General features: G+C 40.0%; 1 protein-coding gene across 5 annotated transcripts in view; it reads right to left on the bottom strand.

The window, feature by feature from the left end:
* The window catches only part of NFKB1 (nuclear factor kappa B subunit 1), a 125,005-nt gene that overhangs the window by 51,271 nt on the left and 46,634 nt on the right, over window positions 1-27,100 (bottom strand). For all 5 annotated transcript variants that reach the window (XM_082390976.1, XM_082390977.1, XM_082390974.1 and 2 more), the window contains exon 6: window positions 6,402-6,550. In XM_082390976.1, the coding sequence (XP_082247102.1) occupies window positions 6,402-6,550 (149 nt within the window). The remainder of the gene's footprint in view (window positions 1-6,401; window positions 6,551-27,100) is intronic.

The following is a 27,100-nucleotide window of genomic DNA, read 5'->3' as shown; positions in this document are numbered from 1 at the left end:
AGAGTATGTGAGACGGAATACAAAGTAAGACCCAACTATATGCAGTGCATATTTACTTTGAATGTAAACACACAAAAAGGTTAAAACTAAGAAGATGGGGAAAAAAATGTTCCAAGCTAACATTATTCAAAAGAAAGATGAAGTAACTATATTAGTTTCAGTCAAGGTAAACTCCAGAGCAAAGAATATTACCAGGAATAAAAAAGAAGGTCATTTCATAATGATAAAGGGATCAATTAATTAAGAGGACATAAGAATCCTAAATTTTTATGCATCTAATAAAAGAGCTTCACAATACAAGAAGCAAAATCTTATAGAACTGAAAAGAGAAATAGATGTATTTATGAATATTGTCAGATTTCAATACTCTTCTCTCAATAATTAATAGAACAAGTAGAGAGAAAATTAGTAAGGAGACAAAAGCTTTGAACAAACAACCTGACCCAACTGACATTTACAGAACATGCGTTCAACCTGATCAGACTAAACATTCTTTTTTAAGTGCACCAGGAACATTTACCAAGACAGACCATATTCCCTCCATAAAACAAGCCTCAATACATTTAAAAGGAATCAAATGATACCAAATATTCTCTTACCACAATGGAACTAAATCAGATATCAATAACAAAGTTACCTAGGTAGGAGTATATTTAAATCAAGACTGGCCACGTAATAATTAATTGTTGAAGGTGGGTGATGGGTACAATGAAGGCTCATTATGCTATTCTTTCTACTTTTGTATATGTTTGGAAATTTCTATAATAAAATGCAAAAGAAAAATGAGAGCAGACATTATTAGCATAAAAAACAGAAAAAAACAAGGATTATAAATGTTAACATATGAGAATGCAAAATGGTGCAGCCACTTTGGAAAACTTGGCAGTTTCTTTTTTTTTTTTGCCACACCACGCGGCATGCGGAACTTCCCCGACCAGGCATCGAACCCGTGCCCCCTGCAGTGCAAGCCTGCAGTCTTAACCGCTGGACCGCCGGGGAAGTCCAACTATTTGGCAGTTTCTTATCAAGATAAACGTACTCTTAGCACACATCCCTACAATTCCACTCCTCAGTATTTACCCAAGCCAAGAAAAATGAAAACTTATATTCACACAAAAGGTGGCTTTGTTCTGAAAAACTGGAAAGAAACCAAATGTCCTTCAACAGGTGGATAAACTGTGATATATCAACACAATGCAACAGTGCAACACTACTTATTAACGAATAGACTCAGCAATCTGGAGGAATCTGAAATACATTATGCTAAGTGAAACAAGCCAGACCCAAAAAGGCTACATATTGTATGATTGCATTTGCATATCATTCTGGAAAAGGCAAAACTATGGGGGTAGAACAGATCAGAGGTTGCCACGGCCTAGAGTTGGGGGGGAACCTGACTCCAAAGGGTCACACAGGGATTTTAAGGATGGGGGTGGGGGGAGGGAATGAAACTATTCTACACCTTAATGGTGGTGATTATATGAGTATTTATCAAAACTCATAGAACTGTATACTTTAAAGGGTGAATGTTACAGTATTTAAATTAATTTCAAAAATTTTTAGAAAGAAAGTTTATCACAGTTAATAATGGGTTAGTAGCGGGACTGGTACTACAGTCCTGTTTCTTACTCTAAATGCCGTATTCTTACACGTCAGTGGTTTTCAAAGTACACTCTCCAGACCAGCAGCATCAGCATCACCCAAGAATTTATTAAAATGCAAATTCTTGGGCCTTATCCCAGACCTACTGAATCAGAAACTCTGAAGGTGGCGCTCAGCCATCCGTGTTTCAACAAGCCCTCCAGGTGATTCTGATGGCCCCTAAAGTTTGTGAACCACTGCTCTACATGATGAGACAGGCCAATGAGATCAGAATCTCTGGAAGTAGGGCCTGGCATCAGTATTTTTACAAAGTGACCAAAGGTGACTTTAATTAGCAGCCAGGTTTGAAATCTTATACACTGTGCCAGATGCTGCCATCATTATGATCGTCTGGGAACTGCCTCTGCCCTCTGGCTAGGTTCAAATCCCCAGGTCCTTGGGTTGGGGTTCTAAAGTGCCTCCTCCATCTGGCCTTTCTTCCTCTCCAGACTCACATATTGACTTCACGGCTGGCCTGAGATTTAAAAGCAGCCCTTGACTCACAATACACACCCTAGGTTTGGAAGTTGGATACTTCCAATCTCAGTCCAGACCTTGTCCATTTTCTCCAAACAGCTCCTTTTCTGGGCACTAAGGTTGAACCATATGAAACTGCCAGTAGCTGTTTATGGATCTACAAAAATAGCAGTTTAATAGTCTGTATTAGTTCATTGAGGGAAGACTTGTTTCTGTTTTGCATTTTTATATTTATATATCTACTTCGAGTGCTTACCATTGGTATATGCTGGAAATATTAGTTTAAAAAAAAGAAAAACTTCACATCTCTCTAAATCAGGGCCGCCAGGAAGCAAGCAGAGGCTGTGGCGATTGTTGGTGAGGAAGGTGGCTTAGAGCAAAGCCAAGCAACAGTTTCCATCGAATGCAAATTTCAGAGAGCTGAAACGCTGTTGAAACAAACTGCCGATATTCAGGATAGAAAATAAAACACCAAACAAAGATTATTTTTTATGAGGACGGGCACTAAGGACTAACTAAATAAGTGAGTAGGAAATAAAAAGTCAAAACTAAAGCTAACTAAAAGAAGCTAAAAGGACAACCCCCCCCAAATTAAACCAATCAAACTTACAATCATGACTTAGTTTTATCTAAAACATGAATAGTTTAATATAGATAACAAAATACCTTTGAAAATAGAAATTAAATTTTACTGAGAACTCATGCTGAGAGCAAAGTGAAGAGAAACACTCCAAAGAAAGGTCATTCTTTTGGTTTTGATAATTTAGAAGTTATTTATCTTCTCAGCGTCATTTTCCATATACCTTTTTTTTTTTTTTTGGCCACGCCAAGTCCAGCATGCACCATCTTAGTTCCCCAACCAGGGATCGAACGCTTGGCCCCTGCATTGGGAGTGCAGCGTCTTAACCACTGGACCACCAGGGAAGTCCCTCCATATATCTTTTTTGATGTGTTAGATTGATGCCCTGATTATGAATCTATACTCTTAACCTAAACTGTATTGAAAACTGCTTATCATGGTTCTGTTTCTAGTATTGACAAGTCTAAGGAATAACTCTGGCTATCTTCCTAAATTTCTCTATATGCTATTCTTACCTACAAGTTAGAACTAAATAAGAATAATCATTGACATCCTGTAAATACACATGAGGCAAGTTGGCTCATGTTATTTCATAACATTAGCTAATGTTAGTTCAGTGTAGGATTTGGATGTAAAGGGCCTGGAGGTCGATTCTGTAGCCTAACATTCAGATTTTATAAGGGAAGAAATTAAAGTCCCCAAGAAGTCATGCAAATTGCCCCCAGTCCTACTGTTGTGAGTGACAGAACTGGAAATAGAATTCTGGTTTCCAGACCACCAGCATGAGACTCTTTCTACTAAAATGCAACAGGTTCTGGTATTAGAAACTTAAAAAAAAATGAGAGACAAACGAAATCATGAAGGAAATACTGCATTTTGGGAAACACTGTAGGCAAAAGTTTCTCAGTTAAAAATAAAATTGTAAAAGGAGTACCAAGGTTTCATAGAGCACTCTGAATGGGAGAGGCTATTGAGTCTACTGTAACTCTTAGGTGGCATCCTCTTCATTACATTTCTTGGTGAAACTGCATAGTATTAGAAAATCCCACAGAGCTATGACCAGACGTCTTGATGATCACATTTACAAGTTTAGATGCTCAAACTGTTGAATGAATGAATTCTTCCAACTACCGAACCCCTCACGCCAGCACTAAAAGAGAGTAACAGATTTCCTCACTTTCCTTGGAGACAGGGAATTTACTTTTACTCCTGCTGTAGGTCCCAAATTAAATAACCATTAGTTCCTCCCCAAATCCTCAAAGACTACTAAGGCAAACCACAGAAACACCAAATTACAGATAACATACTGGAATGTTTATAATAACAAATATTGTTAGTAGGGAACTTCATGTATAATTCCCTCTGAAGGATATGATTATCACACACATTAAACAGGACCAAAGAGAATATACACTTCGTACTGACAGTAGCCTACTCGAGTAAATCTGCAGAGACACTAAGTGATCAATTAGGCCGAAACTCTTTGACAATTACCCTGCATTTCAAAGCTCTCATAGGTCAGTCAGGAACTGTAAGGGTATTCCAAAACAAACGATGAACCAACTGTGACACACAAGAGGAAACAGGTCAGCCTTTCAAGAGGATGTTGAAACAAGTTCATTTAAAGCATAGTTGAATTTTTCAAATCAATTTAGGCTTCTTCCTCCAATCTAGAGTTTTTTTTTTTCCTCTGACATCAAAAGAATCAGATTTTAGTGACTTAAAAGAAAGCTCTCTAGGTTTTTCACACTTGAAAATTTTAACAGTCAAACAAAGAAATACCAAGGAACGTGAAAGTTCAACCTCCCCAATAACAACCAACTTGAAACCTGATCGGAATTCAAAGCCTGAAATGTTACCATCAGCTTAATTATAGTTGATTTAAACAATTCCTTTCTTTTGAGTGAACAGTCTAGATTAACTGGGATTTTTACCGTAAACTATATAAACCAGTATTAGGAAGCCCTGAAAGATATTCCTGAAAATTAGACAAATTTAATTAAAAATTTCTTTTGAATTGAATTTATTTCTATAATACTTCATTCAGTAAAAATGGCTTGTTTTATCTCTCTGACCAACACTTAAATGAATATATCTCTTTGTATTTACATTTCCAGTCTAATGAATGCCTAAACAAATTTGTAATCCTTGGCTGTGCACACTTTAAAAAAAAATTGAAGTATGGCTGCTGTACAATATTATATGTTACAGGTGTACAATATAGTGATTTGAAATTTTTAAAGGTTATACTCTATTTTTAGTTATTATAAAATATTGGCTGTATTCCCCATGCTGTACAATATATCCTTGTAGCTTATTTTATACCTAGTAGTTTGTACGTCTTAATGCCCTACTCCTATATTGCCCCTCCCCCCTTCCCTCTCTCCCCACTCATTTGTTCTCTATATCTGTGAGTCTGTTTCCTTTTTGTTATACTTACTAGTTTATTTTTTAGATTCCATACATGAGTGATACCATACAGTATTTGTCTTTGTCTGACTTACTTCACTTAGCATAATACCTTCCAGGTCCATCCATGTTGCTGCAAAATTTCATTCTTTTTTATGGCTGAGTAGTATTCTATTGTGTATATGTATATACACACATCTTCATCATATATATATACATATATAACACATCTTCTTTATCCATTCATCTGTTGACAGACACTTAGGTTGCTTCCATATTTTGGCAATTATAAATAATGCTGCTATGAACACTGGGGTGCATGTATCTTTTTGAATTAGTGTTTTGGTTTTTTTGGATATATACCCAAGAGTGGAATTGCTGGGTCATATGGTAGTTCTAGTTTTAGTTTTTTGAGAAACCTCCACACTGTTTTCCACAGTGGCTGTACCAATCTACATCCCCACAAACAGTGTTTGAGAGTTCCCTTTTCTCCACATCCTCACCAACGTTTGTTCTTTGTGTTCTTTTTGATGACAGCCATTCTGAGAGGTGTGAGGTGGTACCTCATTGTGGTTTTGATTTGCATTTCCCTGATGATTAGCGAGATCAAGAATCTTTTCATATGCCTGTTGGCCACCTGCAAGTCCTCTCTGGAGAAGTGTCTAATCAGGTCCTCTGCCCATTTTTTAATCCGGTTGTTTGTTATTTTGATGTTGAGTTGAATGAGCTGTTTGTATATTTTGGAAATTAAGCCCTTATCGGTCTTATCATTTCTGTGCACACTTTCTAAGCAGCACAGAACTGAAATAATATTTACCTATCCACTTCATGCTCAACATGTTCACACTGTAAATCGAGAATCAATAGTTCATTAAGGGAATCACCAAAGGTATGAAATCATCCATAAAGTGTTGATTTCTGCTATAGCCAGTTTTCTTCTAATTTGTCCTTATCCTTATTTCCAGAAGGAAAATATTGCTAAAAGTGGCACAAATGCCTCATAGGTCAAGTGACTGTATAATTTATCATCCAAACTGGGCCACTTTTGAGAGTGGAAGAGGGTGCTATAAATAATTAGGCCAGGACCACAGGTACAAAGTGGGTTGTATCAGGGAAATCCAGACAAGTGGGCGCCTTACTCTTCGGCGTCCTCGGAGTCCAAGCGAGAGCTCAAATCTTCATTTTCTGGGGCTCTCGGAGGGTCTTGGAAAGACCCTGAATAAAAAGGGCCTGCTCCCTGGCTGCCCGGTTCGATCTGCACCTCCCTTCCACAACATCACACACCCTCACTTACCCGACCACCATGTCCTTGGGTCCAGCAGTTACAGTGCAGATGCCGTCCTCACAGTGTTTTCCCACCAGGCTGTGCGCATGCAGGTGGATGTTTTTTCCATTTGTGACCAACTGAACAATAACCTTTGCAGGTCCCACATAGTTGCAGATCTATACAAGAAGCACATTTCAAAGTTAGCACATCTGACTACATTAAAACATGGGAAAATGCTTAAGACAAGCCAGTTAAGTATAAAAAGTATGATATAAAATTTAAGCATATCTGTACATATACGACCACAGCTCGGTTTTGAAAAATATGTGATGAACAAATGATGAGATGGAAATAAATTAAAATGCTAATGGCGGTTGTTTTGGGCGTGAAAGATATTCCGCAGGAAGCAGACCATTTAAAATACAGCACGTATTGTTAAAATTGGAAGGAAGAGCACATCTTGGAGGATGCTGTATCCCCTTCCTACTAACCAAGAACACATTTTCAGCTGCACCTTCATTGCACTTTTGGTCATAAAAGGTGGGTAAAAGATCAGTGAGAAGGGTATGGGGGTTGACTGATTGATGGAAATCAAGAGAAGGAAAGAGGTGAGCAGAAAGTGTCGTTCTGCTGTGAGATGAGGCAGGAGAGAGAGTCTTGCCCAGGGACCCCGCTATGAAGGTTGGCCATGGACACCTAAGCCCATGGACTTGGCCTGCAGTGACTGGTTTCTTTAATTCAAATCAGTGTACTACCTAAGTGCAAACCCTTAGATCTGACACCTGTTTAGCTCTTGTTTTATAAGATTTTTCCATTTAAAGTAATTTATATTTTTTATTGTTATACCTTTAAAATGATGACAAGAGCAATAAAAAGAAAACTGCAAGGAGATAATGACATTTTAAGTAAAGAGAGCTTGGACACTCTTTCTCCTCTAGTTGGTTCTCCAGCCCTCTACAGGAGACCACAGATTCCTTCCTTGAGAAAGCCCCAACACTAAAATCATACTCACAGAAAAGACCAACGGCCTTATTTTTAAACTTCCTGAATATTATAAGTCAGAAACCTGTGATAAATTCAGCCAAACTGTTGGAAATGCACTGTATCTCCTCAAAGGGTGGCCGGCCATCCTCGTTTGCCCGGGAATGAGAGGGTTTCCTGGGATGCAGGACTTTCAGGGCTAACAACGAGAAGAGTTGGTCACCCTATCTCCTTAGCTCATATTGTCTCTTTTTGAGGAAGTATATGACCTAAATCCAGGACCTCCCAACTATACAATCGTTAGAAATATTTTAATCTGCACAAGCAACCCTTAGCTCAGAAGAAAAAGAAAGTAGATAGAAATCTCACGTAGCAATGGATCCTTGATGGATGTCTTTCTGATATATACTTGAGGAAGAACCTACGCTTGCCAGTAAAATTGCTTGGAAACAGACAGAATTCCTTTCCACCAATCTACTTCTACTATAAATACCATCAAATGAATTTATATTCCATTGAGGCATGGTTTTGTTAGGATGTTTTCGGTATGGATTTTTTTCCCAATCCAATCTCCCACCGCAAGAGTTGAGGAGAAGTTGATGAGAACTGGGATTATGCCCCAGAGGCTTTTGGGGGAGAGAAGTTTCCTCTCCTGAACAAAGGATAGACTCCCTCTGTCCACAGTGTAGCTCCACTGGAAACCTTAGGGCCTCTCTGCCTGAACCCAGGCTCAGAACCGCTGCAAAAGTTTGCTTCCCAGCCCACTAACACCCCTTCCCAAGGAGCAGGGCCACTTGCGGGAATGTCCTCCAGTCCTTGCAGAGCAAGCTAATCACAAAGAATGCTTAGGATTAAATTAGGTTCTGACCACCTCAGAGCACAAATAAATACTTTCTTAAACAGGTAAAGCACTTAAAAAGCCCCCTGGGCATAAAACCAATCATGAACTTAGTGCTTTCCCTTTTATAACAGGTAGAAAGCCTTTGCCCTTCAGGGTAGGACAGGGAATGAAAAGTTCTGGGTTTGCTCCAAAGTTGGCTGTTGTCCCTACATACTCCCTGGATTGCTGATGTCAGTTCTGTGTCTTGGTGTCAACATCTGAAATCAGCCTTTGTTATGATGACATATTTCACAGGGATTTCTTCAACAGTAAATAAACAGTGAAAAAGCATAAAATAGACCATGTAATTTCACTTTTAAGTGCACTGAGCATAGGAATGCAACAGTGTAAGGCATGACGAAATGCTTCACTTGGGTGAAATCAGGTAGGCTTTCCACTTAAGCAGGACACCAGAAGGAATCCATCCATTAAAGCCCAATCCCTTTGGGTATCTGGACCCTTCAACGTTACCACTATGAAGGAATCAGTCACAGGCACTGAAGGAAAGAGGCGGGAGGTCTCCTCAAAAAGTACTCACATCTTTTTCTTGCTATTACTTCACGATCGAAGGGTGGCAAGAATGAGGAACTGGGTAGTCTCTGAGGTAAAAGGACCTGAGAAATGTGCCAGTGACTAATGTGCTGTTTGATCCATTTGAAAGAGTTCAAGTCAGCATGGCATCATCTGGTTTTTCACATAGGCCACAGGGCAACGACAGGGAGGCCCCTGGGTTTTGTGGACTTTCCAAAATACTGACTGAAGGAAGAAAGCTGAGGCATAGGGACACACAAAAAAATACTATTTTCTATTTTCAGGCTCTATGGCTAATGAAGACAGTGGAATTCTACCTTAGGGGAGGGAATACTTCATAAAATGCCACCAATGACTGAGAGCTATTTGCAACTGACTCAGAAATTCATTTGTTCTATGGAGAATCAGATTATTTTTATTCAGCCTCCCTTTTACTTCTTTGCATAGTGGTTCCCTTGAAAATTAAGTTTATAGAAAGCAACTGTATCTGCCAGAAAGGGTGGGTTTATTTTTTAAAGAGTCTGAGCATAGCAAGCTTTTAATAAACACTAATGGCTTAAATACAAGTTAAGCTATCACTTAGAGCCAAGGAGACAAAGGTGACCATAAGCTACCAAGGGACACAGGAACAGCAGGTACTTGACAGACAGACTAGCTAGGTTTGAAGACAGTTCCACCATTTACTAGTTCTGTGACCTCGGGCAGTGTTCAGCTCCTCATCTGTAAGATGGGGATAATAACAGGACCTCACAGGTTTGTTATGAGGAGTAAATACATTAATGCATGTGAAGTCTTGAAGACCACTGCCCAGTAAATAACAGCAATACACAGTGTTAACCACTATCTTATTACTGTAATACATTCCTCTACCTAGAGACCTTTAAATAATACAACTGCCCTGAGGGGAATGTTTATAAATCCCGTTTAAAGGCAGGTGGCTGGAATAAATGACCAATTCAGGCCACTTCTATTCCTAGGGTAAGCCTTTTTTCTAGAGTGACATATTTTACTGGGCTTTGTTATTTATTTATTTATTTATTTTAGTAATAATTATGTTATTGTAGTAACAGCTATCATTCTTGGAGGTGCTCAGGATTCCTTGGCTTCCTTGATGAAATCAAGCCTTTCTTCCAGGAGCTTTATGACTCAATACCTACGGATGACCACAGGCTACATCTGCTTTTTGAGTAAGAAACAGAAACCAAGTATCTCAGATAATACCAAACTTAGTCAAATCACCTCCTTTTATTTAAAGCAACTAACTCTGTCATGCTCTGGAAAAGTGCATACTGGTTCTTTAAAGGTGATTAAGAGAAGTAATCTAGAATTTTCTAAGAATCAGATTTTGAAAGGTCCACTTTACTTGCTGAGTTAATTTGGACCTATCACTTTGGCAGAAGGTAGAGTCAACATGAATATGAGACGTGACACATGAAGTAGTTCTTTTCTGCTGAGTTTTTCCTCATGAAGTGATGATGATGATACTTGAAGAAGAGGAGGAGGAGGGAAAAATCCACACTTTTCAAACAGAAATCTACCCTAACTTCACTTGTGTATCTAACTTTGACCTCTACTGCTAAAGCAGCAGAGGGATGTGGTTAAATTCAAGAGCTCTGACGCCAGGCTGCTGCGCTCAAATCCCTCTGTTGTCACTTAATAGCTGGGCCAGCAGGGAAGGATGGTTAATATCACTGGACATCAGCTTCTCCACCTTTAAAATGAAAGCAATAATACATTTGCTTTCATAGGGTTGTTTTTAAGGATTAAATGAGTTAAGTGCTGCGCACCTAACAGGATTAGCAATCTCAAATATAAACCCTCTCTCTTATCCAGGCTCTTACCTCACTGACAAACCAAAATGTATCCATTTATTCAGTGAGTACTTATTAAGCCCCTTCTATGTCCCATGCACTGCAGTAGGTCAGGGAGTGGAGGGATACACAGCTGAGTAGAAAACAGACATAACTCCTGTTCTTATGGGAATGAAGGAGTAGGACCGATACTAATCAAAAATATCAACAAATAAACCTAAGTGCATAACTATGAAGCACTTACACAGGACATACAGAACAGGGATTTGACCTGGTCAGGAAGTCAGAGAAAGCTCCTTGAGGGAGTAATGAGGGCTGAGCTCTCAAAGAAGAGTAAGAATGTAACAAGGGACAAGGGGGTGGGTAGGGGTTGCGAAGAGTATTGCTGGCAGGGAGAGCAGCACAAACGAAAGCTCTGCAGTGACAGTCCGACTCATCGTCTCCTCAGTCGTACTTACTGCCACCTCTCAGGGTTTCCTTCCCGTGGTTCCTACCACCTGGGGGTGTCCCTTCCTTCTCTTCCCTGTGTAGAACCATCCATTCTTCAAGGGTACAACCTAAATCTGAATCTTCCATGACACTCCCTTCACCACTTTAGCCCACAAAACTCCACCACTGTCCCTTTTTTGGGGAATGTGATAGGAAGAGGGCAGGAAAATTATACAGAGTTCATTGCAACAGGAAGACGGTAAAACCAACTGGCAACTGAAGGGTTACTGTCTTACCTCTCTTGCTTGTTAAAGTCCCAGAGCACATCTACCTATACTTCCTCACTTTCTGTTTTTATGGAAGGGAAGGGGACTTGTTAACTCAGCCCATCTTCACATCAGCCCTGCGGGGTCAGTAGTGCCACCCCATTCCACAGCCAAGGGAACTGAGGCACATTACGATGAATTAAACTGCCATCATTCCTGTAATTGGAGTGATTGGGCAGCCCTTTGAACTTGGGTCTGTCCACCTTCTCTTTTATAAAAAGGGGCTGTTTCCCTCCTGGATTTCCCAATGACCACCGTTAGTGGTTCACTAACCACTTCAAAGCCCGTTCACATTTTCCATTACACTGGCTACCACCTGGCTTAACCACTTTTTCTTCTGTGTATGTCCAGTGTGCGCGGTGTTTTATGGCTCTCCTCTGCCTAGCACAGTGTTCATGACAGTTATCCCTGAAAAACCTGTTTGTTTGGTTTTGTTGGTGTGTGTTGTGGGGAAGAAGGTCTCAGTGAGAGGTGTGAGATGGCAGAAGTGCACTTGTCCCTTTGTAAGGCTTCTTTCTAAACAAAATCGTGCCACAGACATTATTAAACTGTGCATTGATTCTCCTCTGTTACGGTGCAAGTCATATTACAAAATGAAGAAAAAGGAGAAGGAGGAAGACAAGGGAAGGGGGGGAGGGAGAGGAGAAGGAGAAGGAAAGAAAAGAACACTATTTTCATAATATACCTCCTCTCAGTGATGCAAAAGAGACTTTAGTGTTCTTTATTCTTTATGATTTGTTGAGTACACAGGAAGTACTGAATAACCTTCATCAAACAAGATAGTACAGAACCATATCTAATAGTTTCTGGCACAGGGTAGGAAGACGCTTGGTAAAGTTAGTTCCTTCTTTTTAAGCCAGCAGATTTCAAGCTGATCCGATCTGGGACCAAATCCCAGCTCCTTCTTCTTCCAGCTCTGTGGGCTTACACAAGTTAAATAACCTCTCTGAGCTGCACGCTCTATACCTACAAAATGGGACAATAATGGGACCTCAGAGGGCTGTTGTGAGAACCACACAGTGTCTGGCACACGGCATGTACTATGGAAGCACCAGTTTCTTTCCTTCTCTTTTATAAAAAGGGGCTGTTTCCCTCCTGGATTTCCCAATGACTCTGTGAAGCAGACAGACTTGGTACTATCATCCCCATTTTGCAGATAAGAAAACAGAAGTTTAGACAGATTAACAAATGACATAACCCAAGGTCAGACAGTCAAGATCCGGAGGATGTTGGAATTCATCCTGAGTCTTCTGAATGTAGGTGCGGTGTTCTTATAAGATGGGATGACATGAAAATATCCTCTCTGGCCCACTCACTGTTGACAACATGGTTGTTTTTCCAGTAATGCTCCTGGACTTGCGTTGATTCATTCACATTCTTTCGTCTTTTTTATTGCCCTACTTATTTGACCAATAGCACATATGGCTCAGATGTTTGCCTGGGATTGGAAGGGCAAACTGGGCCATTAAACACAACAAAACAGACAAAGAGGGCTTCATCAACTATGTAGAGAAGTGGAATAAAATCACTATCTATGTAAAACTCCACTTTGCGAGTTTTGTGTTTTTTGTCATACTTTGACCCCTAGTTTTTGTTTTATTTGAATTTTCAGTTTCATTACATCAAATATAGCCACTTATAAATCATACTTCTTTCAGAAAATCAAGTAACACACTATTGCTAACTCTGGGGACTGCTGGGGACTTGCACCTCAATAGGTGCCATTATCTAATTAATAAATTAAAAATAAATGTTTACCCTTTGCATGGCCCAATTGGTCATGGTTACAAAATAATATGTAACTTACGGATGAACTGTGTTGCAAATGTTCATTTATAGGCCAGTTTTTTTTGGAACCTGGCTTATAAACCTGGTTTATTCTTTTACTTATTTACTTTTTAAAATAAATTTATTTATTTTTAAAAATAAATTTATTTATTTATTTTTAAAAATAAATTTATTTATTTATTTTTTAAAATAAATTTATTTATTTATTTTTAAAAATAAATTTATTTATTTTTGGCTGCATTGGGTCTTCCTTGCTATGCGCAGGCTTTCTCTAGTTGCGGTGAGCGGGGGCTACTCTTCGTTGCAGTGCACGGGCTCTTTTTTATTGCGGTGGCTTCTCTTGTTGCGGAGCACGGGCTCTAGGCACGTGGGCTTCAGCAGTTGTGGCACGAGGGCTCAGTAGTTGTGGCACACGGGCTTAGTTGCTCTGCAGCATGTGGGATCTTCCTGGACCAGGGCTCGAACCCATGTCCCCTGCGTTGGCAGGTGGATTCTTAACCACTGTGCCACCAGGGAAGCCCCTAAACCTGGTTTATTCTTAAATAGAAAATAAAACTTAAAACAGTAGTATTCTTTTCTACTGAATTTCTTTTCTACATCTCCTTACCCTCGTTGCTGCACTACATGCATTCTCAAATTCTTTTTTTTGAATAAAGCATAAAATATATAGTATTTAGTCAGACCTTTAAAAGATATCCCCAAACTAACCACTTCTTATCGTCTCTACTGCTACTCCCTGGTTTCAAGCCGCCGTGATTAGTTTCCTGAGTTTTTGCTCCTATGTTTCCTATGCCTCCCCCACTTCCCCATGGCCTGTTCTCCTAGGCGATCCTGTTCAAGTCAGGTCATGCCAAATGTGGACACTCCTCTGATCAAAGTCCTCCAAAAGTGAAAGCTGTTGAAGATGGATGACTCGTCAAGGGGACTCATTGTAGTGTTTTGGGTATATATGATTACATTTTTCCATGGTAAGAAGTTAAAAAAACCCTCAGAACCTCTAATGGCTTTCCATCTTAAAAGCCAAAGTCTTTACAACAGCACACAGGCCCTGGGCCCTCTGACCCCACTTCCTCTTTGATCTTGTTTCTTACTCCTTCTGGAGCCACATCAGCCTCCTTGCCAGCTCAGCTCCTACCTGAGAGCTCCTGCCTAGAACACTCTTTCCCTGGACGCCTGCATGTTCTCTTACCTCCCTTCAGGATCTGCAGAAATGCCGTTTTCTCAGGGGAGCTTTCATGGGTTTCCCTACCGCCTATCTAAATTTTTAACACTCCCATCCCCGAATTCCTTGCTACTTTCCCCTGCTTTATTTTTCTCCCTGCATTAGTTACCACTTAATATACTACATATCTTACTTATTTTGATTATTGCCTAACTTCCCCATTAGAACAGAGGCTCTGTAAGAGTGGGGACAATGGTTTCTTCCCTGTCATATCCCAAATGCCTGCAATAATGTTTGTTATACTGTGCGCATTCAATAATTAATCCTGTAGCAAATGCATGATTAAATAAGATGACTAAAATGTTATCTATGGAAGGCGATTTATTAAAATATAAAGAGCTGTGGTAGGTAGGGGATGGAAATTAGGAAATTATATTCTTTCTTTTGTTATTTTGCCTTTTCAAAAAAAAAAAAAAAGGCTAGATCCTAGTGCAGCCTCTCAACAGGCTATTTAAATTAGAAAGTGATTATTTACACCAGAGCAGAACATTAGCGTAAGTTGATTGAAGGGCATCTGGGTGTGGGCTCTGTCTGGACCTGCAGTATGGTTAGAGGAATCTAACTGCTGAGGGTCAGGAACTCGGGCAGCTGTGGGAAAGTGAAGGGAAGGTGACTCTTGAATCATCATCTTGTTGGAAAATCAAGGTTACAGCGCTCCCGAAAGTCCAAGACACCCCCTTGAACTTCCCCCTTCCCGCCCCAGCTGCTGTTACCTGTAAGGCATTCTCCTGCTGCACTGAAGAGGCTAGGGACTTGACTCAGAACATTTTCTCTATTCCTTGCCTTACTACTGCCCTCAGGGATCCAGAATTCACATTTCTGGTTCACCCCAGTTTCACAGTCGTGTACTCCCCAAATGAGAGGGCCCTTCTTTGACATTCACCCTGGTGACTGACAGGAATAACCACTCCACAGGACCTTACCATAAAGCAGTGCAGGCCTACACCTCCAAGATCTCAAACTACTGGGCTCCCTTTCAATAAAGAGCACAGGCTCTGGAGTCAGATGGACCCGGCTCTGAATCCTGGCTCCTCCCATTACTAGCTGTGCCATCCTGGGCAGGTTACTCAGCCTTTCTGACGTGTCTTCTCATCTGTAAAATGTGAATACCAATACATAATGTCTGAATTTTCACCAGGATTAAAGGAGGCAATTTAAAGTGTCTAACACAGTGCTCGATTCATAGCAGGGGCAGAATAGATGACAGTGATTCTGTTTTGTCTCTTCATGTTTTAAGCAGGCATCTGCAGTTGGGATTTCCTCTGACTGTAATGAGAAGGTGAAAGTGCACTACGTGCCAGGCTCTTCAACCTCTCTTCTTACTGTCACCCAGGCTCAAAACATCCCCATTACTTTGCATATCCGCTGCCAATTCAGAGAAATGGAGGTCTGTTCCCTCTTCTAGGTCCAACCACTCTGTTTTTGCGCTTACTGCCAGACTTATTCCAGATCTCCTCAAATTACTCTCCTCCCTCCCTCTCCAAAGGACGCTTCCCCTTAACCCACAAATCACGTACACTCTTCTCCCTTATTCGGAACAACTCTTTCTCTGATAATGATGATAACAACGGTACAGGTTAGCATTTATTGAAACCTATGAGCCAGGCACTACAGTAAGAAATACAGAACCATTCTTTCATTTGATTGTCTCTATAATTCAGTAAGAAACATTCTTAAAAGGCACTTATACCTGCTTGAGTGCCATTCTCTTTTTTCCTTATCAAGTATGCAAGAAAAGTTCTAATCACCAATGCTGAAACCCCAACTTAATCTGTAGTACCTTTGCAAATTAACTAATCCCTCTATGTCCCAAAGAAATACGTGCTTCAAGGTCATGATTTACTCCATGTTTCCAAACTGACCAGCCATTTCTTATTCTTCATCCCACTTAACCTCTCTGTAGCCTAGGATGTGTTACATTCCCTCCTCAAAATGGTCCCCTCCCACTTCATTAGACAGTTCTGCTAAAGCACTCTTCCTCCTCAAAAGAAGTCTTGCCGGAGATCAGTCCTTGGTCTCTCTCTAACCATTACCGTAATCACTCTCTTGACACTTTTATGTAGTCTCCTGGATTTAATTATCTAGTCCATGCAGGATGACTCCTCAATTAAGTCTCATGTGCTTACCTTCCTCTTAAGAATCTGTAACCCTTCCAGCTGCTTGCAGGGCACTTCCTGTCCATAACTTATGACTCAATTTGCCCACGACTGAAGGCCCATGAATGGCCTTCCTCTGAAACCTACTCCACCTCCTAGTAAGTGAAACCACCACCTTCTAAGCAACTGCACCAAAATTCTCCTATCATCTGGGATTCCTCTGTCGTCCTCTACAAGTAATCAATTGCTGAATTCACTGATTCAGCCAGGTGGCACTCCCCAAAATCTCTGGCACCTGTCCCTTCCCTCTATTCTCACTCCCTTAGTTTATCTATCTCAGCCTGAACCAGAGTTTAACTCATGAGGAATCACTGCAATTCTTCCCACTTGGTGTCCCTGTGCTTTTCCCTTCTAATCCCTCAGCAGATGGCTACCAGATTTATATTCCTAAAGCACAATGCTCATTATAGCATATCATTCCTATATTAAAACTTATAGAATCTATCCACTTTCTACAAAATGTGGTCTAAATTCCCGAGGCTTGCACAATTTGGCCCTATCATACCTCTCTAGCCTCATTCCCACCTTTCTCTTTCATGTACTCTTCATTCCAGCAGAATTATTCACTTTTCCCATCCAACCTCAGAGATTTCTATTTTTGAGCCTTTGCTGCTGACTTTTCTGCTTGTGCTATTTTCTCTAGTTAGATTCATGCTTTCAAATTGCTACCTCTCCCTCAAGATCCAGTCCCAAATGCAATCTCTGCCTCGAAGTCTTCTCTGCCCACCCCAACTAGCTGGATCTTTTACCTTGGGGCCATTAGGTCATTCACTCTTTCATTTGAAAAATACTACTTTATTCTGCAATTCCTACCTGGCAGCTATAGGTGCTGGTTCTACAGTGGTGAATAAAACAAACAATATTATCATATTTCAGATATTTAAGGACGTATCTTAGTTCCTCTATTAAACTGACTGGTCTTTGAGGACGAAGGCATTGTTTAATTCTTTCTATTTCCCCAACCCCCAGGATGGAACCAGTAGTATTTAATTAATAGCTGTTCAAAGAACTAATGACTGAATAAATCACTGGCTCCAGGGAGCAGCCAAGTAGGTAACAGCTCCCAGGCAGTGTTAGGAAAGAATGCTGACAGCAGGGCCCATCAGGCCATCTTGCCTTAAGATCTGTTGAAGGGTTATAGTCACGTGACGTGGTTCATCTCTCTACTATAACTATGAGGGATTACCCTGAGAAGTTTCTGAAAAGCCCTAGCAAAAGGTGAGTGCATGAAGCCAATTAACTTGTGAAATGCTACTGACTCCTTGGCTTGAAATCACATTTAGGAAGACCTAACCCTGGCACCATTTTTATTTCTAAGAGGATTTTTTGAAGTACTTGTCCTCCCTTAGGCTTTTCCACTGAGAAAATAACTTCCATTTACAGACAGACTGGCTGTAGAGGTGCTAAAACATCTTTAATTTTTATAAATTCAATTCTCAGGGAGAATTTAACCCTGACATACAATTTCCCCATGGTGCTGGAGTTTGGCCAAGGTGGCAGGATGGGCGGAAGACACTCATCAAGGGCTGGTTCCAGATAAAACAGAAGTGAGACTGGGAGGACGAGAAGCGCTGCCTTGGCCGCAAGCCCCGTGTAATCCGGAGAGGTGATCTCACATTCATCATCCCAGCTAGACTCTGCCGGGGCAGCTACACGAGGAGGGCTTTCCTCACCAGCATCCCAGAGATGCGCGGGCACGTCCCGCCTGAAAACAGGCCTAACTTCACAGAGTCAGTTCACACTTCTAAATTACTGAAAAATACCCCAGGAGTGCGAAATCAAGACACTTTAACCTACCCCAAGTTGTAATTTATTTTCAAGTGTGATTCCAAGTTTGGAGAAAACAACAGGGATGAGAGCACAGTTTATAGGATTTAAATACATGGTGCTTAATATAAATGCCTCAACATTCTTAAATTTGTAGAGGAACATTCTCCTGAAGTCTGCACATTTTCAGATAATTTGGGTTAATTTTTAGAGCAGATTTTTAGTGCTCCAGTAACGGCCAGAGTTCCAGTTGCCAGTTACTGCTATGATCTTGTGTTAGGCCCCTAATCTCTTTGGGCTTCCGAATTCTTCATGTGTAGAATCACTGGATAACAACTATATGTCTTCCAGCTCTGAAATTCTATGATTCCTAGTCATATGTATATATATATATATATATATATATATATATATATACATATGACACACAGGACAACACCCCAAAGATCACATTTTCAAACTAAAAAAAAAAAACAGTTTAAAATCACAGAATTTCTGAGTTGGAAGGATCCTAACAGTAAACTTATTTTTAAAATTGTGAACATTTTAAATACATTTAACACAATTACAAACTGAGAAAACATACAATCAACACTCAAATTACCTGTTGCAATGGGGCTTCTGATAGCATGGAAAATCAAAATTTAGAGACAAAGAAAAACCTTTATGTTAGGCAAAGATTTCAACTTTTCTCATTCAAACTGAAATTGAGTAACCAAAGTGTTTATTTTCAGTAAATCCAAGAAGGGTCCTGCCCTGGGTAAGTTAAATCCTGATAATAAAGAACCAACTTTTCTGGGGATATGTCAAAAATGCTTCAATTATACAAGTAGGGGGGTGGGAGAGAAACATACAAGCAAACCAAAAACAGAATGAAAACTTTTAATCTACAAAGCTTTTTTTTTTTAAATCCTTACAAACTACATAAAAGTAACTAGGAGGATTAGATCACATGTAAGGTATGACTGAAGTATGTGCAAAATAAAAACTTTAGGTTTTGGATTTATTTATTCTTTGAAAATAGAAATTATTAATATAAGTTTTAAACATTCTTTTAAAATAGTTTTAAAGTCTCTCAACACATTGTGTTTGATGAAAACCTAATGTGAGATAATTAAGAGTATCTTCTGACTCTGTGATATTCAAATTTACTTGGGATTAAATGTCATTGATTTCTTTCTGTTTAAAGGCATACTAATCATCCTCATGATATATTTTTCTTGCTTAGAAAACCCATCCTATCACCTTCACCGAAATCCACTGGTTAGAGAAGTAAGTAAATACTTTGGCTTTTAATGACTGAAAGTACTTACAGACATCACTTAATATAGAATTTAATTTGTACTATAGTAAACACAGCTGCCTATACAAGAATTTGGACCACTCTGGGAAGAAGACAATTAACTGTTCCTTTCCTCAGAAGGAAAGTACATAAGATAAAGCATTTCAACTATTCTTCTGTGATTTCCTGTGGAAAACCCCTACAAAATTAGGAGAATTACAAGTGAGTAGAAATGGGAAATTTTCTTTGTCTGATTTCTTGTTGCCACTTTACTGGTTAATTTACATCCCAGACACTGATAGGGCAAAAGAGAAAACATGATCTAAGTGTCAGACTGAGGTTAACCAACATATTGTACCATCTACATACTATTATGTAAGCAAAAGGAGGAAGGGAGAAACACCAAAATTTCTAACATGGTCTAGGATAACATCAGCCAGTAATCTGGAAAAACAATAGTACTTTAAACCTGCAAAAAACCCTACAATGTGATAACTTTATATTGTGCAGCCTATACAGACTAAAACAAAGTATTAGAAATAAATCATACACTTTGATGCTTGGATAAAATGTTCTGCAAGCTATTAATTTCTGTTAGTTTTAGGGCTTTGCCAGAAAACTATAACTGCCCTATAACCAAATCTTGATTTTCCCTTATTATGAAGGTACAACTTACTAAGCAAAAAATCTTTTTAAAGGCATAAAAAAAAAAAAAGAATTTACTTATCGCAAAGGATCTTAACACAAGTTAGCTTCCCTGCCCTGTAGTCTTCCAGTTTATTTTTTGAACCAGTCCAGTGACAATGAACTTCATCCTGGGGCTATACATTCCATCCTTAGGCAGCTCTGACTCTCAGTGACAGCTGAAACCTCTGCCTCCTGGGGCTTCCACTCAGTTCTTTTTATTTCATCTTCTTTTGATGGCAGGACACACCTCGTCCTTCTTCCCTATGACAGCCATCCAAATATTTGAACACAACCAAATTCTCCAGGCTATAAATATTCTCATGCTCAATGGCCCTCTGAGGAAGGTTCGAGTTCTGTCACTGTCCTGGTTTGAACACACTCAAGTTTCTATTTCTCTACAAACAGGGTGCCCAGCACTGTACACACTTTTCCTGGTGTGAGAGTGAGACCACCGTCTGCTCTTATATACTACTTCTATTAAGGGAGCCCAGTGTGGAATTGCTTGTTTGGTTGTCACATCGCATTGTTGGCTCATGTTGAGTCCATTATTAACTAAAACTTCTAGAGCTCTTTGCATGCATACCCCTCCTACCCTGTACTTTTCTGCTCTTATATACTACTTCTATTAAGGGAGCCCAGTGTGGAATTGCTTGTTTGGTTGTCACATCGCATTGTTGGCTCATGTTGAGTCCATTATTAACTAAAACTTCTAGAGCTCTTTGCATGCATACCCCTCCTACCCTGTACTTTGTTTTCTGGATGCATTCAACTCTTTTAAATATCATCGCTTAAGAATGTAGCCCTTGGTTCTGATGAAGATATGGTTGTTCAAGTCTATTTCTGAATTTTAAAATCCAAAAGTAATAAACAGATTTTACATTAAAAAAAGAATTTAGCCCTTTGCCCCAGCTTTTCAAAATTAACTTGAACATAAATTATTTGTTATCTATCACTTTATGTCATTGCAAATGTGATACAGCCTCCATTGAAGACACTGATAAAATATATTGAAGTAGTTGGGGAAAGATCCCTGGGGCGGGAAATATCCCTCCAGGTTGACATCACCAGCATGAGAAATACTGTTAACCCCTGAAGTATAAAACCAGAGATCTCCAACATCTCAGTATTCCACAATCCTAGAAACCCTGCCAAAGAAGACAGTGAGGTATGTTTGGTGTGATTTGTTCTTACTAAGGTGCCTGAAATGGATACCCAACTCTCTAGTCTCTGGTTTGAAAATGCACCTTTCAAATGCCATGAGCACTCTGTCAAAAATAGAGGGCGCTGGGACTACCTAGCCAAGAGGTGATCTCAGGGTAAGGGTGTATCCCCCAGCCCCCCGCCCAGTCCTACACACACTGCAGAGCATCTTTTGAAGAGGCATTCCTCCAGGAAATCCTGGGTAATACCCCGATTATCATCCTGTATGTACCTGTATACACTGTTTCCTGGCTGTTCCATATAACCCTGGGGTCAGAGATGATCACAGTCACACGTGTGACCACAGAGCTCAGAACCGTGCCTGGCGTGTGGTGTGCGCTAGATAGACATGCGCTACATAAACGTTGAGGAAAGGAGGAAGGCCAAGAAGACTCTGACATCTACAAATGGAATGTTCTAGCCTTAGATGGATTCTGGTTTCTGAACTAACAATCCAGAACACAACTGAAATCAAGGCTCTGACTGATTCCTTTTCTGTTATTATTTTTAAAAGTAATAAAATAACTTGACTTTATAACGACTTCTAAAGGGCCTAGTTAATCTCATATAAATGAAATATTATGAGACTGATAAATATTGATATTCAAAAAATAAAATTAAATCAGTAAGGATGGGAAACCCCTGAAACTGAATACACATAAAAAATTTGACTATATTTCTAATGTAAGGAAAAAATTTATTCTAAGAATTTTTGAACACATTACTCTGACTGAATACCCTCTATTGAATATATCTGGAGGTCAGAAGAACTGCAAAGAAATTTGGAACTATATTTAGTAAGTTCGTAGCTAGTATTGATATTAGTGAAACTATTCTGTATGTAGCAAAGGACTGAGAAAAATGAGTAAGTATGCTGATATCATTGGCAACTAGGGTTTTCATTATTGGAGAAAGGCAATACAAATACGGAACAAGGGAAGGAAGGAAGAAGCCTGTGACATTGGACTGGAATTAAAGGTATCAGTATGAATTCAAGATTTAAAAAAAAAAATCAATTTTCTAGCTCTGCCTAGTGAAAGAGACCAGAAGAAATTTCTCCAATAAAAGGAACCAGGGCTTCTTGGAGAGATGGATGATTACAGGACTGGGGTAGGGAAACTATAGGGTGAACCTAAGTATCATATTATTTCAGAAATAAGAAAGTATTTAAAATCTAGTGGGGACATGTCAAAAAGACATAGGAGCTAGCACGAAAGACTCCTACTGGCCAATACTTGGACAATTTTAGCATCAAAATAAATAATGACAGAAATGGCTTATAAGAAACTGAATAACAAAAAAATCCATGAGTTCCTAATGATATTAAAAAAAGTTTTTAAAGGAATGTAAAGAACAGAGAGTGTTTTTTTTAAACAGAGAATTTCAACTAACAAAAATAAAAGGAGTAATAGAAACAGAAAATCACAAATTTATAATCATCAACTACTGATAATAATTGATTCAGGACAGAATCATCCATGGAAGCTAAAACCACTGGAAAAAGATGTTAAGGATGGTGGCATGTACCAGGGTGGCAGCAGTGGTGACAAGTGACTAGATTCTGGATAAGTTTTGAAGGCACAGCCAAGAGGATGACCCAATGGTTTAGATGTGGGGTATGAGAGAAAGAGAGGAGTTCAGGATAACTCCAAGGTTTCCGGCCTGAGCTGGAAGGATGAAGCTGCCATTTCCCGAGAAAGGGAAGATATTAGGAGGAGCAGATTGGTAGGGAAGATTCGGAATTCAGTTTGCTAAGTCAACAGACAACCAAATGACGTCAATCAAGCGGCTAAGCCTGGAGCCTAGATTTCAGAGTAGAAGTCTAGGCTAGAGAGAAGAATTTGGAGCCATCAGGATATCTATGTTACATAAAACTCTAAGAGGGAGGAAATGGAGAAAGAGAAACTCTTCTGGGTCAAGTTTTAACTAAACCCTTTTTAACAAAACAAGCTAACGTTCTATTTAAGTTTCCATTTCTAGTTAAGCTTCTAATTGGTGAGCAACAATCAAGTGTCCAAAGAATAAAAAGAATTCAGTTTAATTCAGCAAATCTTTTTTGTACATCTCCCAGCAGAAGAATATCATGAAGAGTAAGACATGGCGCCTGTCCTCAAGAAACAAAGTCTAGAGGTGGGGAGACAGGCACATAAGCGAGTAACTGAAATAACATGAGGAACAGTAATAAACGCAGGCAAAGATATCATGGGCCTATTAAGGAGGGACACTCAGAGGTCAACCTAGTCGGTTGGAGAAATGAGGGCAAATCAGGGCAGACTTTCTTTTTTTTTTTTTTTTTTTTGCTGAGAGGAACATTTTATTCAGGGACCTTACTGAGGACTACAGACACGGCGACAGCCACTCACAAAGCGCTGTGGAAAGGTTCTGAAGAAGTAAGGGAGGAAGGAGCCAGGCTATTTAGGAGTTTTTGTTGAATAAAAGAGGAAAAAATAGAAATATGTTGGGGAATATCAAAAGATTGCTGATAATCACAAAGACAAAAAAACTAAACAATGAAATAAACAGAGCACCACCACAACCAGCACCGCCACCACCACCACCACCACCAACAACAGAACCTCACCCAGACATCTCAAGTCAGAGATTTGAGCGCTTTTCTAAGTATGGGAAGATGCAAGAGACTTGGTCCATTGAAATCATTCCTAGATGTGCATCTGAACTTTCCAGGGCTGGTATCCTGCTTTTCTCTATCCTGAATGGCCCTCGGGGGCCACCCTTGGGGGAAGCTGCAGTGTCTGAGGGCTGATGGCAGGGCGACAACCTTTGTTTACTGAAGAGGCTGGTGACATTTTGTGTCCGCAGATGCAAAGGAAAGCAGGCGGTCACCATGGCGTGAGTGTTTAAGGATGAGGGCAGACTTTCTGAAGGAGTTATTACTCTGATAAATACGTCAGAAAACTACATAGGAAATAAATTCTGTGACAAGGAGCTGAAATGACATTCCAAAGAGCTAAAAATAAATTCAGGATAAAGCATCCCCACAATTCATAAAGAACATTTATAGAAAAAAAACTTCATGGCTATTAAAAGGCAACTTAATGACAAAATATATTTTGTCATTAAGGATCAAGTAGGATTATCAGGGTAGGCTTTTTGAGCTTGTCTTTGACAAAACAAAGGAAAGTAGTTGGATTCAGAGGCTACGAAAGATGGTATGTGTACAAAAGCAGCAGTGAGAAGCTGCATATGATTAACGAAATGCCTTACAAAGAATAAGGTAGATACCCAAAGCTGACATTCTCAGAGCACTTACCACGTGCTGGGCACTGCCCTTGACATATACTAACTCATTTGAATCTTCCCAACAACTCTGGGAGGTGGGGACTGTTTTCCTTCTCCTTTTACAGACGCAGAGAGGTTAACCAACTTGTTCAAGGTTAAACAACTAATAAGAAGCAGAGATGGATTTGAACCCAGGGTAATGTGCTCTAGAGTCTGCTACTAATTATTTTGCTATATCACTTCCCTAGAGGTCTATAAGCTGCTGAGGAATCTTCATTAAGTTCATTAAGTGAAAAAGGCAAGGGGCAGGGCTTCCCTGGTGGCGCAGTGGTTGAGAGTCTGCCTGCTGATGCAGGGGACACGGGTTCCAGCCCTGGTCTGGGAGGATCCCACATGCCGCGGAGCAACGAGGCCCGTGAGCCACAACTACTGAGCCTGCGCGTCTGGAGCCTGTGCCCCGCAACAAGAGAGGCTGCGACAGTGAGAGGCCCGCGCACCGCGATGAAGAGTGGCCCCCGCTTGCCACAACTAGAGAAAGCCCTCGCACAGAAACGAAGACCCAGCACAGCCAAAAAAAAAAAAAAAATTAATTAATTAAAAAACAAATAAACAAACAAAAAAGGCAAGGGGCAGAGTGTTTCATAGATTAACAGAATATGTGTGTGTATATAAATGACTATGCTCTATAGTTTATATGTGTTTGGATACACATGTGCTTATACACATAAACATACACATTCATAACAGTGCTTCTCTCTGGGGAGGAGGGGGATCTTAGAAGGGAAATTTACTTTTCAATGTCTTTGTATTATTTCCATTTCTATGAATTTCTTTGTCACACTTTTAAATAAATAAAAAACTAGTTCTTACTTAAAAAATAAAACAATGGGAATGGCACACAGACTAATTCTCTAACGAGGGAGCACACAAGATCACACAATTTCAGTAATGAAGGGGGTTGAGAAGTCTTATTTGCTCATGGGTGGAGAAATTAACGGATATTTGTTATTTTTGCTCCCTCTTTGAATTTTACCAGTACTCATATTTTTCGCTTGGCGATCCACCTCCCCCATTCGGTCTACATGTTTGAGGTGCAGCTAACCCACTACCAGCTCCAGGAGTGGAGCCTGGGAATGGCTGTTAAGATTATCACTCTGTCTTCCATTCCCTGTCCCCAGTGTTACACCTCCAGGAATGGGCTGTGAAACAACGCAGACCACTGAGGGCCCAGAACCCTCAATCTGCGACCCCTTTAACCGGTTTCAGCTTCCAGGAAAGCAGACTTGCTGCTGCAGGACTTGGTGCCCTAACAGAGTGAGCCTGAGGCTGCTGCAGGGGCCACCTTCCGGAGCTGAAGACGGGAGCCTACATAAGAGAAGTCAGAGCTGAGAGGCAGAGAGAAGCCAAATGAGAGTGTCAGCTCTGAATCCAGTGGAGTTTGAAGCTAGCTAGCTTTTCCTTTGGACTTTTCAGCTTTTTAATCAAATAAGTTCCCATTTTTTGCTTAGTTTTAGTTGGTTTTTCTCTCACTTGACATGGAAAGATTCCAACAGATAGAGAAACTGAGGCAGAAAAAGCCTATTTCAACCTGGAAAAGTTTGGTGACATACCTAGGGTCTAAGTAATAGTGTCCCAACTCATTGACTAGGACTTGGGTCACCTGACTAGTAGTCAGGTGAGCAGGGGAGGAAAAGGAGAAGAAGGCTGGTGAGATGGGAGGGACGAGACGTAGCAGCAGGTGGAGGGGAGCTGTGACGGCTTGTTCAAGACTCTCTGTTTCCAATAATAGCCTATTATTATTATGTCATGTTATCTGTCTCTTCTTTAGCTACATCATGATAGTACTAGTGCTCATTTGGGGAAGATAATTCTAGCAACACCTGCACGTTGACCACTGTACAAACAATTACTGGTTACCTACTATAGCATGAACTTTCTGGCCAACCCAATACTACATATTATTCCAGGTGCTGAACATCTACTACCAATAAATTGCTTCATGTAAGGGACTTCGCAGGATCTGAGTAAACCCATTAAGTTGCTAAAGTGGAGACATCTGTTCTATAGAAGTTAAATAGGGCTGTGGTTTAGTGAGCAAAATACCACACTTGAAAGTAAACGCTAGATTTTACTCGAGATTGTGCAATTTACAGTGGCACACTACTGTATTTAAGGCCCACCATCTACTCAATGGAGAAATGTCACAGGAATTACTTTATGAAATAAATTATTCAAAATACTGGTAAACTTTCCAACCTGAAAGATTTTCTACTATTCCCTAAGTCTATAATAATGATATATAGGAGATACCATGGATACATGTAAATATCTTTCCCGGTGCATAATGGGGCTAAAATGGTCATTATCACAGACTTTCAGAACCACTGATTTATAAGCTTAATACCATAATACAATTGTAATGGGTT

Source organism: Balaenoptera borealis (assembly GCF_965194805.1).
Source record: "Balaenoptera borealis genome assembly, chromosome: 4".
NCBI lineage: Eukaryota > Metazoa > Chordata > Mammalia > Artiodactyla > Balaenopteridae > Balaenoptera > Balaenoptera borealis.
The sequence above is the reverse complement of the archived record's forward strand: the minus strand, read 5'-3'. Positions and strand labels throughout refer to the sequence as shown.